At 43.0% G+C, this 13,470-nt stretch overlaps 1 protein-coding gene across 14 annotated transcripts in view; it reads right to left on the bottom strand.

The window, feature by feature from the left end:
- Positions 1-1,966, bottom strand: part of CDC42BPA (CDC42 binding protein kinase alpha) — a 245,674-nt gene extending 243,708 nt beyond the window's left edge. For 8 of the 14 annotated variants that reach the window (XM_012751187.3, XM_012751188.3, XM_012751185.3 and 5 more), the window contains exon 1: positions 589-1,965. In XM_012751187.3, coding sequence (XP_012606641.1) covers positions 589-766 — 178 coding nt within the window. In that variant the 5' untranslated portion in view covers positions 767-1,965. Of the gene's footprint in view, positions 1-588 lie in introns of all 14 variants that reach the window. The other 6 variants (XM_012751192.3, XM_012751197.2, XM_012751195.2 and 3 more) reach the window with 2 other exon arrangements.
- Between the last annotated feature and the right edge of the window lie 11,504 nt (positions 1,967-13,470).

Raw genomic sequence — 13,470 nt, 5'->3', positions numbered from 1 at the left:
ATTTTCAAACTATGCCATTTTCTCTTACAAACATAACAATTTTTGGAAAGCCAATGATGAGCAGTTCCCTTTGCTTATTCTATATAGAGATGAAATAAAACCCACAGATCATCACCTTCAGGCTCCTGATGACCTAAGACAAACACAGATATTTTAATATCTCCTCCCATTTTGGGAATGATTTCCATAGTCTGGAAAGGAATGTTTCCACCAATAAACACCTTTCAATTTAATAGCTATTATACTGCCAGGCATTAGGCAACTGTGAGCAATAACCCATATTTTTGCTCATCACAGAATTTATTTAAAATCTCTTATTGTTGACCTAAAAACATACGTCCTTCATCATAAATTCCACATTAGCTAGGCCTTACTTAAGTCAAGGCAACAATTAAGTAGCATGGTTTTACTCCTGGGAAAATATTTACTAAAAACTAGGAAAAACACCTTGAATAATTGGTGTCTATTCTTGTACTGTGAATATATTTTTTTCTTTCATTACAGAGTAAAGAGTTTACTCATGATAACTCTATAACAGATCATAATGCCCATCTAAAGACTGAGTTTTTAAAAAAAATACAAACTTACCCCATTCTAGGTATTCAAGAATGTTCTTCTCTCTTCTCAATGGAGAATTATTGCATTCATCATAAAGGCAGATGAGTATATCCAGTAACGTCTCCACACTGAAGCACTGCCCATTGGTCTGAGCGGGCCCATCCAAAATAAACTGCTCCAACTGCCTCAAACGCACTTCTCCAGACATGTTTGCTTCAATTTCTGCTGGCTTTCCTTTAAATTATTATCACGATTTGTACTTTTATTATTTGAATCTAAATTTTAAAAGGTGTGGTTTTAAAAATAAACCACTTGTTATTCAAACAACTGTCACGAAATGCCGGTGCTGAATTAAACATCCAACAGACCAGTAACCTCACTTAACTGAAGCGTCTTCAATTTCACCCATATACACATATTTTGAGGGTAAATTACCATAAAATATATTTAATACATTTTAAAAAGAAAAATACAATTAAATCGTATATTTAAATAAAATAATAATTAAAAGTACAACGAACTAAAGAATCAACACTTCTTTAAAAAAAAAAAAAACTCTTCTCCTTCATTCAAAATTCAACTCGTGCAACACAATCCTGAAACGAATCCGGTTGCATCATTAATGAATAAAGTCCGATTTGCATCAGCAATTCACTTTCCGGGAAGAAGAAAAATAGAGGAGGAAAAAAACAGAATGTATAGAAGGGGGAGGGAAAACCAAAAATTTTGCTGCAAATCCTCCCAACCACCACTTGGATAATGCATCAGCGGCAATCTCTCCACTGGGAAAGGGACGGGGCGAGGTCCCCGAAGCAGCCCCTCGGCTCGGAGCACGCCAAGTCTGCCCGAAGGAGGCTTTTCCTTTCTCCTCCCGAGGTCCTTCTTTTTAAGGCTTTTCAGTTAGTCCTATTTTCAACGCATTCCGGAGAAAACTCGTCATTTTTCTCCCGGCTTCTCCCAGGGGCCTGACCCGCGGCGCGGCCGGGTGGGAAGGCGGGCTGCGGGCGGCACTCGCACCGGGCTCCGCGGCAGCGGCTACGCGGCCGCCCGAGCCCGCTCCATGTCGGTGGTCGCTCGCGGGCCGGGCCCGGCCGCGCCGCGCGGAAAGCCCGGTCTCCCACACCCGCACCGCGACCGCCGCGCCGGAGGCTCCCGATGCCCCAGGCGGGGGGTGCTCTTCTGAATTCAAAGGACACGGGCGGCAGCTGCGGCGGTACGGGCGGCTCCGGCAGCTACTTCTCCCCGGTCTTCACCGCCCTGGGCTAAGGGCATCTTTCCTCAGAGAGGAGGGAGGCGGCCGAGGCGCAGGAGGAGGGGTCGGCGCCTCCGGTGAGCAGACCAGAGGCTGCCGCAGCCCGGCTCCCAACCACTCCCTTCCTCCCCCTGCCTGCCCGCCCTCCCCCGCCGTCCCTCTCCTCTCGCGCTCGCGCCCGGGCTCCGCGAGGCTCCCCAGTCCGCGCCGCGCGCAGGCGGCGGCTCGCCGGAGCGTCCGGATCCAATATGGCGGCCCCCGCCCCCTCCCACGCGCGCGCACACGCCCTCTCCCCTCCGCGCGCCCCCGCCGGAGCGGGCGGCCCAGCCGGCGGCGACCTGCGGCCGCTCCCGCCTGGCCCCCGAGGGACGCGGGCCTGGGGTGCGGGCGCTGCCCCAGCCTGAGGGGCGGGGCGGGGCCGCCTGGGGCCGCGGCTGCCGCAGCGTGGAATGCAGGGATACGGGAGGACCGGGAGGCCGAGGCGGCGGCGGATGTGGAGGCGGGATGGCCGGGCCGGAGCCGCCGCAGGACGGGGCGCGGGCTGGGAACTGCGCCACGCCTCGCCGCCGTGCCTGGTTCCCCGAGGTACGGACCGCACCCCGGGGCTTCCTCCTCCTGCTCGGAGACACCACCTGTCCGGCACGTTTGCCTCGGGGGCCTGGAAGGAGCGGCTTCGGGCTCCCAGCAGATCTGGGAAAGATAGTGCCTTTCTTTCCGCCCTTTTCCTGCTCGCACCCGCCCCCCAAATTCGGTTCTCGCACACTCCAGAGTAATAATTTCTTGTGTGTCTAATTACAGCACTGCTTGTGTTATTTCCCAGGACAAAAACAATGACAGACTTGTATGCGCTATCACCTAAATCATGTGTGCGCGCAAAGGATAGAATTCCCATCTCTATTCCCAAAAGTTTTCCTATGTGGAGCTTCGTGTTTTCTCCTCCGGAACTGTTCTAGCTACTGCCTGTTTTTCCCAAGCCATGGCAACCACCTACAGGGGATTCAGCCTATGAAGGGAGTCCAGACAGGCCACCACTGTCATCCAACCTACACTCCCCGCCTTGCACACACACGGACTCATAACACAGTGGCACAATGCAGGAATCTGGGCAGCAAAGGCAAGTTACTGAGGAGCCAAGCACCTGATGCCTGTAGGACCCTTCCAGATTTTTGTGAGTCTCGGTTTTAGGAGAGGTCTGTTTACAAAATTCTCATGGAAGATCTTACATTTAAATTAATACCACAAAACTGGGTCATTGCATTTCTGTATTTCCTTTCAAAACTGCCGTCTCCTGTAATCTTTCTTCAAAATACAACGATTTTATATTCCTTTGCCGCACCTGTGGGGCAGTTGTTTTCTATGTTAATGCCCATGATTGCATCTTTTTACATCTCCATAATATGGAAGCTGAGGAAGAACTAGAAATGAAGGTCTAGACATAAAGTCTAAAAACGAAGGCTAACAGAAGTTGACTCTAGTTGTTGAGATTCGTAAAATATTGTGAATCTTTTGTGAAATCTACACTTGCCAAGTCCACACTTGCCTGTAACACAATAAGAACAGCAATTTTTTCAATGTGCTCTTGACAAGAGTGATAAATAGGTTCAGCCAAAAGGTCAGTCATTTCCAGCCATGACATCTTTAGGTGTGTGCATGTGTTGTCTAATTATAAAAATAACAGAAAAGCAAAAAGAAAAATTTAATCCTAACACAGATAATAATAAATATTTTGGTGTTTATTATTCAAGTCTTTTTCCTGTGCATTTTAACAAAAAAATGATACATAGTAAAGCAGTTTTATAGCTGTTTGCAATTAGCAATATATTATGAACCATCTTTTCAGGTTAACAAATGTTCTTCAATAATATGATCTTTAATAGTGAAGCCAACACTTTTAACAATTTTGTTGACCATGAGATGAAGTAGCAAGAAGGAAGCAATTTCTTCTGCTTTTTCAAGTCCAGTACACCAAAAGAACTGGCTCCAAATACCTACTTATCCACCTTACTCACATAAGTAACTATAAAGAAGTTTAAAAGAGAGAAACTAAAACATGTTAAGTTTCAATAAATGCTGATTAACAATGGGGGTACATGAGAAATAGATATGTTTTTAACAAAAGAGTCAAGCTACCAGCTCTCTACCTATTCTGTTAGCACTTGGGTACCACCCACAGTCCAGGGTACTGATGGTTGCTAAATAACCTTTTCACATTATTTAGAGAGTAGAGGGGAGAATTTATTTTTATTTTTAAAAAGGGGGCACAAAGAGAAGGAAGAAGGTTGAACCCAATTAATTTTGCTTGAATAATTCAAGCTCAGAGACTTAATAATTAACTAGACACTAAACACATTGTACGGGTGTTATTTTAAATGTTCCGGTTGAAGTGTGAACATGCTTGTTAATGAAACCAGTCTTAATCCAAAGAAAGGCACAGCCCAGCAGCTGTACAGTGCTTGAAGTGTTCCTGCAAAACAAGAGTGCCACAGGCTGCCTGGTAGGGCATTCTTTGGTGAAAGAGCCTAGAGGAGGTCTTCTTTGTGAAATTCTGCTTGGAGGCCTGGAGATTAGATGTATACGACGGCAAACACACAATTTGTTTGAAATAATTAGAGAAGTTTTTATGACGATGCTGGGAATTAATCTGACATTTCAGAAAAGAAAGAGGACAGGAGAAGATAAGTTGGGAAGGTTTCTGGAAAGAATAAAGCAGGACAGAAGTCATTAAGCCTCGTCCCCAATACCAGCTCTCTTCAACTAATCTTCCAATGCAGACCTAAGAGCAGGAGAATCGATCCACTAATTAATATTTATAATAACCTCACTCTTACCTTGGTATATCTTACTGCAGAACAACTATAGGTTCAATGTTGAAGATCGGGACCCGCTACAAGGTGAGTGCAATAGCAGGGCTGAATATATAGTAACATTGAGGATATTTAACCATATCCTGTTTTAGACCAGCTAGCACATCCTGACCCTGCAAATGAGTGACTTGCCTTAGTAACATCAGAGGTTAAAATGCCAGCAAATGTCTTCACTTCATGTCAGGCTCCTGACATATGTAAAACTGACTGCAAAAGCATATGTTATGAAAAAGAAAGTCTTTCTAATTAATAATTGCTTCCATAACAGAACACTTATAACCTGTAAACACTGTCTTGGGTAATTTGAGCACATATTTTTTATTCAATCTTCATTGCCATATGAAGTAGGAAAATTATCATCTCCACATCATAGATGATGAAGGCAGCTGAGGCTTCTAAACTTAGATAATTTGTGAAAGATCATATAGCTAGTAAGTGACACAGGGGCTAGGAGTCAACACCAGGCCTATCTCATGCCAATGCTCATGGCTTTAACCACTAAGCAAGCGAGGTCTGAAAGATGTGCAGATTCTGCAAACCTAACTTTCTTCCTGTTGTAACAAGGATGAGGTGGAATATAGTTGTTCATTAGAAACTGGCATCAGGGCAAAAGAAGGAAAAACACACATAATATGTCAGGGCTCCACCAGAAAAGCAGGAATTACCTATGTGTTTAAATCAGAGAAACTTTGATCCTGGCACATGTTTCCGTGGGTGATGGAAGAGCTGAGGACACACGCAGGTGAAGTTAGGTGACCCAGTTTGCTGCTCCCACCCTGAGGCTGGTGGAAGCTAAAACCAGGGCTGGTGGGAGCTGGTGCCACAGAATATATGCAAGGGCTACTGGGGAGGCTGCCCTGGGCAGAGAGAGGGGTGGAGAATCCTCTTGCCCCAACTCTCCTGCCATTTGCAGCTAACATGGACCCTCGGAAAGGGATTCTGCGTGAGTTGCGCCAAACATGCAGAGCAGAGCAGGCCATCGGTAGGGATGCATGTATGGGCAAACAGGGAAGGATTTGCATACATAGAATCAACACAGTTTCAGTTTTACCCAAACTAGTAAAAAAAAAAAAATCAATAAAACAAATACTTTGTCTCAGAACAACCATTAAGTGGATTTTGAAATGTCACAGTTTTAACATAGGAGCAGTTTTTACCTCTTCCTTTTCATATTTATTTTGCCCCTTTTTGTTTGGTTGGTTGGTTGGTTTTGGGTTTTTTGTCCCTCAGGAAGTTAAAATCAAACCAACCAACCTTCCTTATTAGAGCAGGTTTACTTAAGTTCATAGACTAATATTTCCCACTTGCTTGTCAATGGACAAGCCCATCTCGCCCTATCATTACATCTGTCACTTAAATCTCTCATGAAAGCTCTGCATAAACAAGCTCTACTATAAATGGAACTTTCAAAAATACGTTTAGAGTCAAACATTATAATATAGATGCTGTCAGCTAGTAGAGCTATTTAGTAAATTTGAACATTAGGAGGTTAAGTGGCATTCTTTTATAAATTTCATCAGCAGGAAACATTTGGCAAAAATCTCTGTAGCAATATGTGGTGACAAAACCAAGCCAACGAATCCAAAGTGTTCCTCTCAGACCTGAGGCAGGAGTGGAGGTGACATAGCCAGGACCTAGGGGCTGGAAGCCAAAGAAATAAGAGCTGAAGAATCCAATTACCACACTCTGGAAGTTGTTCTGGCTAAGATTTCCAGTGACTTCCACATTACCAAAGCTAACAGGCAATGCTCAGTCCACATCTCATTGACCTTTTTTGCAGCATTTGACAGCGGCTGATCAACCCTCTCAACTGAAACACTTTTCTTCACTTGGCTTCTGCACACTCCTGCTTTTCTCCCACCTCACTGGTCACTCCTTCTCAGTCTCCTGTGCTCCTCATCTTGCTGATCGTCAAACACTACAGTGGCCCAGGACTCAATCTTTGAACCTTTTCTCTTTTCTAGCTACACTCATTCCCTAGGTGATCTCAATTAGTCTTAAGATTTTTGATACTGTATATGATGGTTTAAAAAACATGTCACAAATTCTTCAACACTCCCGTTGAGAGGTCGGGTCTGTATCCTCTTACCTTGAATCTAGGCCAATCTTGGTGACTCGATTGTAACAAAGAGAATTCAGGAGTGACTGTTTAACTTCCCAGGCTGGGCCATAAAAAGACATGCAGCCTCAGCTTGTCACATAGAACACTGCCACTAGAACCCTACACTGCTTTGTAAAATGTTCAATTATTTTAAGTTCAACTGTGCTAAGGATGCTATGCTAGTAGGGAGCCCAAGCCACATGGAATCACTCATTCAGCAGCTCCAGGCAGCATCAGCTGCCAGACATGTGATTGGAGATGCCTCCAGATGATTCTAGCCCCTAGCTGTCAAGTTACCGTAGCCAGGACTCCCAAGACTTCCCATCTTGTGAAGCAGAGATAAGCTCTCATCACGTTTCCGGATTTCTGGTACACAGCATCCAGGAACCTAATGATTGTGCTAAGCTGCTAAATTTTGAGGTATTAAGTTATTAAGTATGAAATGTCTGTTTTCCTTAAATACTAAGTTTGACAGTTGATATCTCTGACAGTTCGCTTTGACACTTCTTGTTTTACTTTTATTGTGAAGGTATTAATGCATCCTCAGTCTTGCAAACACACATTTTGGCTTGTGATTATCTTTCAAATTGCTCTTAAAGGAAATTTTTGTGAAACCATGGATAAGTCAAAATTCCTGTTATTTTCTAATATGAGTTCCATCATGGAATAAATTCAGCACAGACAGCTTGAAATATCAATGAAGTGTTTGGGAAGGATGTGGCTAATGAACACACAGTATTAATCTTGAAAATGAGCCATCTGGGATATCTGAGACCAAGGTGTATAATGATGAGCTGAAAGCTGTAGTGGAAGTGAATCCATCTCAACCTACATGTGAATTAGCAACAAGGGTTGACGTTACTATTCCAACAATATTGGACCATTTGAAACAAATGGGCAGGGCAAAGAAGTCGGATAGATGAGTTCCACATGAATTAAATGAGCATCAACAGAGAAATATTAATAGTCTCAAAGCTTGCCTTTCTTTGCTATCACAACATAACAATGAATCATTTCTGCACTGTATTGTTATGTGATGAAAAATGGATTCTTTTTGACAATCGCAAGCATTCGGAATAATGGTTGGATAAAGATAAAGTGCCGGGTCTACGGCCATACCACTCTAAACACGCCTGATCTCATCATCTTGGACACTAAGTAGGGTCTGGCCTGGTTAGTACTTGGATGGGAAGATGAAGTACTGAAACACAGTCCAAAACTGAATATGCATCAACAGAAGCTAATGATGTCTGTTGGTGGTCCAGCGCTGGTATTATCCATCACAGCTTCATGAAACCTGGTCAATGGATGACAACAGATCTCTACTGCAACCAACTGGACACAATGATGAGGACGTTTGTGATTAAGCAGCCGAGATTCATCAATAAAGAGAAGCCAATCCTCTTGCAAGACAACACTTACCCACACTCACTGTTCAAACAACAGAGGCTGGACTTGGAAACTCTCTGTCTTCCACCATATTCAGCAGACCTTGCACCAACTGACTACCATTTCTTCTTTGGACCACTTCTTTTTTTGTTGTTTTTGTTTTTGTTTTTTTTGAGACAGAGTTTCACTTTGTTGCCCAGGCTAGAGTGAGTGCCGTGGCGTCAGCCTAGCTCACATTAACCTCAATCTCCTGCGCTCAAGCAATCCTCCTGCCTCAGCCTCCCGAGTAGCTGGGACTACAGGTATGCGCCACCATGCCCAGCTAATTTTTTCTATATATATATTAGTTGGCCAATTAATTTCTTTCTATTTTTATAGTAGAGATGGGGTCTCGCTCTTGCTCAGGCTGGTTTCGAACTCTTGTCGAGCAATCCGCCCACCTTGGCCTCCCAGGGTGCTAGGATTACAGGTGTGAGCCACTGTGCCCGGCCTGGACCACTTCTTATGAGGAAAAATATTCAATTCTCAGCAAGCTTTGGAAAATGCCTTTCACAGTTTCATTGCTACTCGCTCTCCAGACTTCTTTGCTGCTGGCATATACAAGCTACCATTAAGATGGCAAAACTGTGTCAATAGTTTAAGCACATACTTTGACTAATTGTACTGCTTCTTGTTTGAGATATAATAAACTACACTTTTGCTTTGAAATCAGGCATTTTATATCTAATAACCTAATAATTTGTTATGCAGCATTGTAACCAGAATAATATATAAATGTTGATAATGCCCAATTTATATTTTAATCTAGACCTTTGTCCTGAAACCCAGGCTTATCTTTGTGCCCATTTGACATTTTGTTTAAAGGCAATATGGTTAAAACAGAAGTCTTTAACCTGCCCCCTCCAAAAACAAGAAAAACCCTTCTCCAGATCCTTCTCCAGAGTTCTCATTTATTCAGCTCCTTGGCATTAACCCAAACTTCATTTTTCTCTCACCCTCCACAATCAATCTATTAGCAAATTTGTCTACTCTATCTTGAAAGCAGGTGTAAAATTCAAAATATTGAATAACCAGAATGGCATGGGCTCCAACCAATCACAATAGTGGCTGGTCTGAATACCAAAACACATGTGACCACTTCTTACCACCTCATTGCTGCCCTCACACTCCAGCTCCGAACCCTCCAATTGCTTTCCATTGTACTTGGTATAAAAACCAAAATCTTGCCAGAGCCTATAAGGCCCTCATGCTCTGGTCCCGAACTACCTCTCTGATTTCATATTCTACCACTCTCTATTTTCCAATTCATTGTGCTCCAAACACACGATCCCCCGGCAGTTTCTCAAATACTATGCACTCAGGGCCTTTGCAATTCACCATTCCCTCTGCCTGGAGTATTCTGCTATCATATGTCCACGTGGCTCCCCTCAAATCTCTGCTCAAGCATTATTTCATCATAGAGGCCTTTCTGGACACGCTATGACAAATGGCAGCCCTCCATCCTGCCATTCTCCATCCCCTTTTCCTGCTTTTTCATAACATGTGTCTATATGGCATTATGTAGTTTTTGTTTATTCAAATGTTTGTTTATTGCCCGAATTTCTCCACTAAAATGTAAGCTCCCTGAAAGTAGAAATTCTGGGTCATTCACCCATTACCTAGTGCCATCAACCATGCCCTGCCTTCTCCTGGGCGTTGTCTGTAGCATGTCAACGTGCTCAGAGAACCAGGGGCAGGAACTGTCTCTTCCTAATTCAAGGATACAGGTCCCCTGTTGAGCTGAGTACTAAGGTTTTTCTTACCTGAGAAGATAATAATGGTGGTTTTCTACCACCTCTGCAGCAGCTTGTGGGTAACTGGCAAGTAGTCTCTAGAATCTCTCATTCTAACATTACAACCCTACAAACTCCAAAAGCAGAAAAGAACAAAGACATTTTTCCTCCAAGAAATACAGAGGATTTATCTGAAAAATTTATTAGTGAAAGACAAACTTTAGGTAGCTTATTAAGGCTGAGGAAACAAGATGTGATGGCAACGTCGAATGTTGCACGATACTCATGAGGCAACAATAACAACAGCTGACATTTATTGAGCATCTTCTACGCCAAGCACCAAACCAAGGTGTTTTTTTTTTTTTTTTTGAGACAGAGTCTCGCTTTGTTGTCCAGGCTAGAGTGAGTGCCGTGGCGTCAGCCTAGCTCACAGCAACCTCAAACTCCTGGGCTCAAGGGATCCTCCTGCCTCAGCCTCCCAAGTAGCTGGGACTACAGGCATGTGCCACCATGCCCGGCTAATTTTTTGTATATATTAGTTGGCCAATTAATTTCTTTCTATTTATAGTAGAGACGGGGTCTCGCTCTTGCTCAGGCTGGTTTCGAACTCCTGACCTCTAGCAATCCGCCCGCCTCGGCCTCCCAGAGAGCTAGGATTACAGGCGTGAGCCACCGCGCCCGGCCCCCAAACCAAGGTTTTTATATTCATCAAATCCTCTTTAAAATCCTAGAGTGTAGAAGCTATCATTATTTCCATAAAGAAAAACTGTGGAATGGAGAGGTTAAGTAACTTTCCCGAGGTTATAAAGCTGATAGGTAGTATCAGGATTCCAGCCCAGATAGGATTCATTCTAAAGCTTGTATGCTGAAATGCTTTCCTACCTCACCTCATAGCAAGGTAAGGGAAACTAATACCAGTTATCTGATAAATATTTAGACTATAGCCAGGCTCAGTGGCTCACACCTGTAATCCCAGAGACTGGGGAGGCTGAGATGGGAGGATTACTTGAGCCCAGGAGTTAAAACCAGGGTGGACAACATAGTGAGACCCTCTCTCTTAAAAAATTAGCTGGGTGTAGTGGCATGTACCTGTAGGGAAGCTGAGGCAGGAGAATGGCTCGAGCTCAGGAGTCCAAAGCTGCAGTGAGCTATGATGGTACCACTGTTCTGGGTGATAGAGCAAGACCCCTTTTCTAAAAAAATTTTTTTCAAAAATAATAATTAGACTATGCCCTATTGTCTAGCCAAAAGAAAGCAACTAAAATAACCTAACTATAACCTGAGACATAGAAGACATTCTTTTGCAGAGGTTTTGTCAATTGTTTTCCTTGTTAGAGAAGAGCAAATAAGAGAGAAAGTTTTATTAAAACAGGATTTGTTTCACGGAGACAAAAAGAGAAACTCTTCATTACTGAGATGGTAAACCCCAAATTCAGACACAAAGAGAGATTGTGGAATTGTAATCTCTGAAGTTCTTAAAAATGATCATTTCAATTTGATTCCAACAGCCATCTCTCTTGAATGGTTTGGAAGCCACCAGAAGGTTCCAAACCTGCCAGAAGGTAAAGGGACCAGAACAGATGTGCTCTCCAGGCCCCATTCAGTGGTAAGATTCAGTGCTTCCACATCGGTATGGGGCACTAATTAAACACACAGTCATATGGTGGAGCCAGCGATTATGTTTTAGAACAGACTGTGACCTCTCTCTGACCCAAAGGATAGCAGCATCAGCATTTACAAGCCAAATGAAATAAGGCACTGTCAGCAATGTTCCTTACAATAAGAAATATAACAATAATAATAATCAAAAGCACCAAGACATAAACCCCCAAATAGGATGGTATATGGAGCACCCCAGGCTTTTGTGAGAATAAGGGAAGTGAAAATTTAAGAAATTCAATCTGAGATCTTAGCAGGGGCATTCCTCAAATAAAAAAAGGCCCCCAATATTATAAGACATAAGGAAAAATCCATGCAGAGGACAAAAAACAATATAAAACATGTCGTAACTATTAAAACATGGGACCTTATTCCAACCACTTCTTCAGATACTAGCATAACACAGGTCAGGATAAGCTAGGGAACAGGCCTGGTGGTGCGGTGACTGGCGCCTGAAATCCTAGCACTTTGGGAAGCTGAGGCAGGAGGATTATTCGAGCCTAGGAATTTGAGGTTTCAGTGAGCTATGGTGACACCACTGCACTCTAACGCCGGTGACAGAGCGAGCCTCCATCTCAAAACAGAAACTAGAGGACAATATCAATATCAAGGACAATATCAAGGAATGATGTTAGAAGAGAAAAATATTTTTCATTACTGTAACATTAGGTTTTCTGTTTTCTGAAATTTTGTTTCTCATGATAGCATGTTATCCTATATAACAACTGATCGTTAACAGATTATTTTCTCAGCAATGGAGCTGAGTTTTCTCTGAACCATCCATACACTTTTGCTCATCCTGCCCTGTGACTAGGGCATGAATGATTTAATGACTAGCCTCAGTGTAAGGTACCATGTATGACTGTGGAGCAAATACTTTCTCTACATAAAAATAAATTGTCTCCCGGACATGGTGGCTCCCCAGCTGCTTGGGAGGCTGAGGTGGGAGGATTGCTTGGGGCCAGGAGTTTGAGACCCGCCTGGGCAACAAGCAAGATCCTGTCTCTACAAAGAAAAAAATGTTACCAGGCATGGTGGTGCACACTTGTAGTCCCAGCTACTCACTCTGGGCTGAGGTGGGAGATTGCTTTCCACCAGCCTGAGCAACAAAATGAGACCCTAAATCTAAATAATAGTAAAAATAATGATAATATAATAAAAATAAATAGTCTAGGCAGTGATAAAACTACCACCTTTTCCTCATTCATAACTCATACTAAAAATAGAACTAACCATCCCACAAAAGTATTAGCTAATCATTAACAAGTACTAGAGCAATCATTCTTAAACTCTTTTATTTTTTTTAATATTTATAAATTTTACTCTTTCTTTTTTTATTTTCAGTATGGCAATTTCTCAAAGAACTGTCTAAACTCTTTTATAATAAACTGCCACTAAGATGTTTTAGTTTTCTAGGTATGGTGGCACACACCTATAGTCCCAGCTACTTAGGAGGCTGAGATCACTTAGGAGGCAAGAGATCACTTGAGCCCAGGAGGTTGAGGTTACAGTGAACTGATGACACTTCTACACTCTAGCTCGGGCAACAGAGAGAGACTGTGCCTCAAACAAAAAGAAAAAATATTTTGGTTCATTTAGTCACCAAGAGGCATTTTTCAAGCTTCCAGTCTGCATCAGGAAAAATTGTAAGCAAAAGTATCATAATATTGTTCATGTTCTTTTAGTTGGAAGGGGAAGGTTGGTTGTTAGAAGGGATTGAAGCAGAGATATTTACCTGAGAAGCTGAATTACAGTATACCTTCCACTAAACTTTGGATTACTCACAGAATAGAGCAGACGACAGAGGGGATTTTTGCGACAGAGAGAAAAGAATAAGCCATATTCAGTGCTGTGGGGAGCAAGCTGGGACAAAAG

The sequence above is a fragment of the Microcebus murinus genome, chromosome 19 (genome assembly GCF_040939455.1).
Source record: "Microcebus murinus isolate Inina chromosome 19, M.murinus_Inina_mat1.0, whole genome shotgun sequence".
Lineage (NCBI taxonomy): Eukaryota > Metazoa > Chordata > Mammalia > Primates > Cheirogaleidae > Microcebus > Microcebus murinus.
The sequence above is the reverse complement of the archived record's forward strand: the minus strand, read 5'-3'. Positions and strand labels throughout refer to the sequence as shown.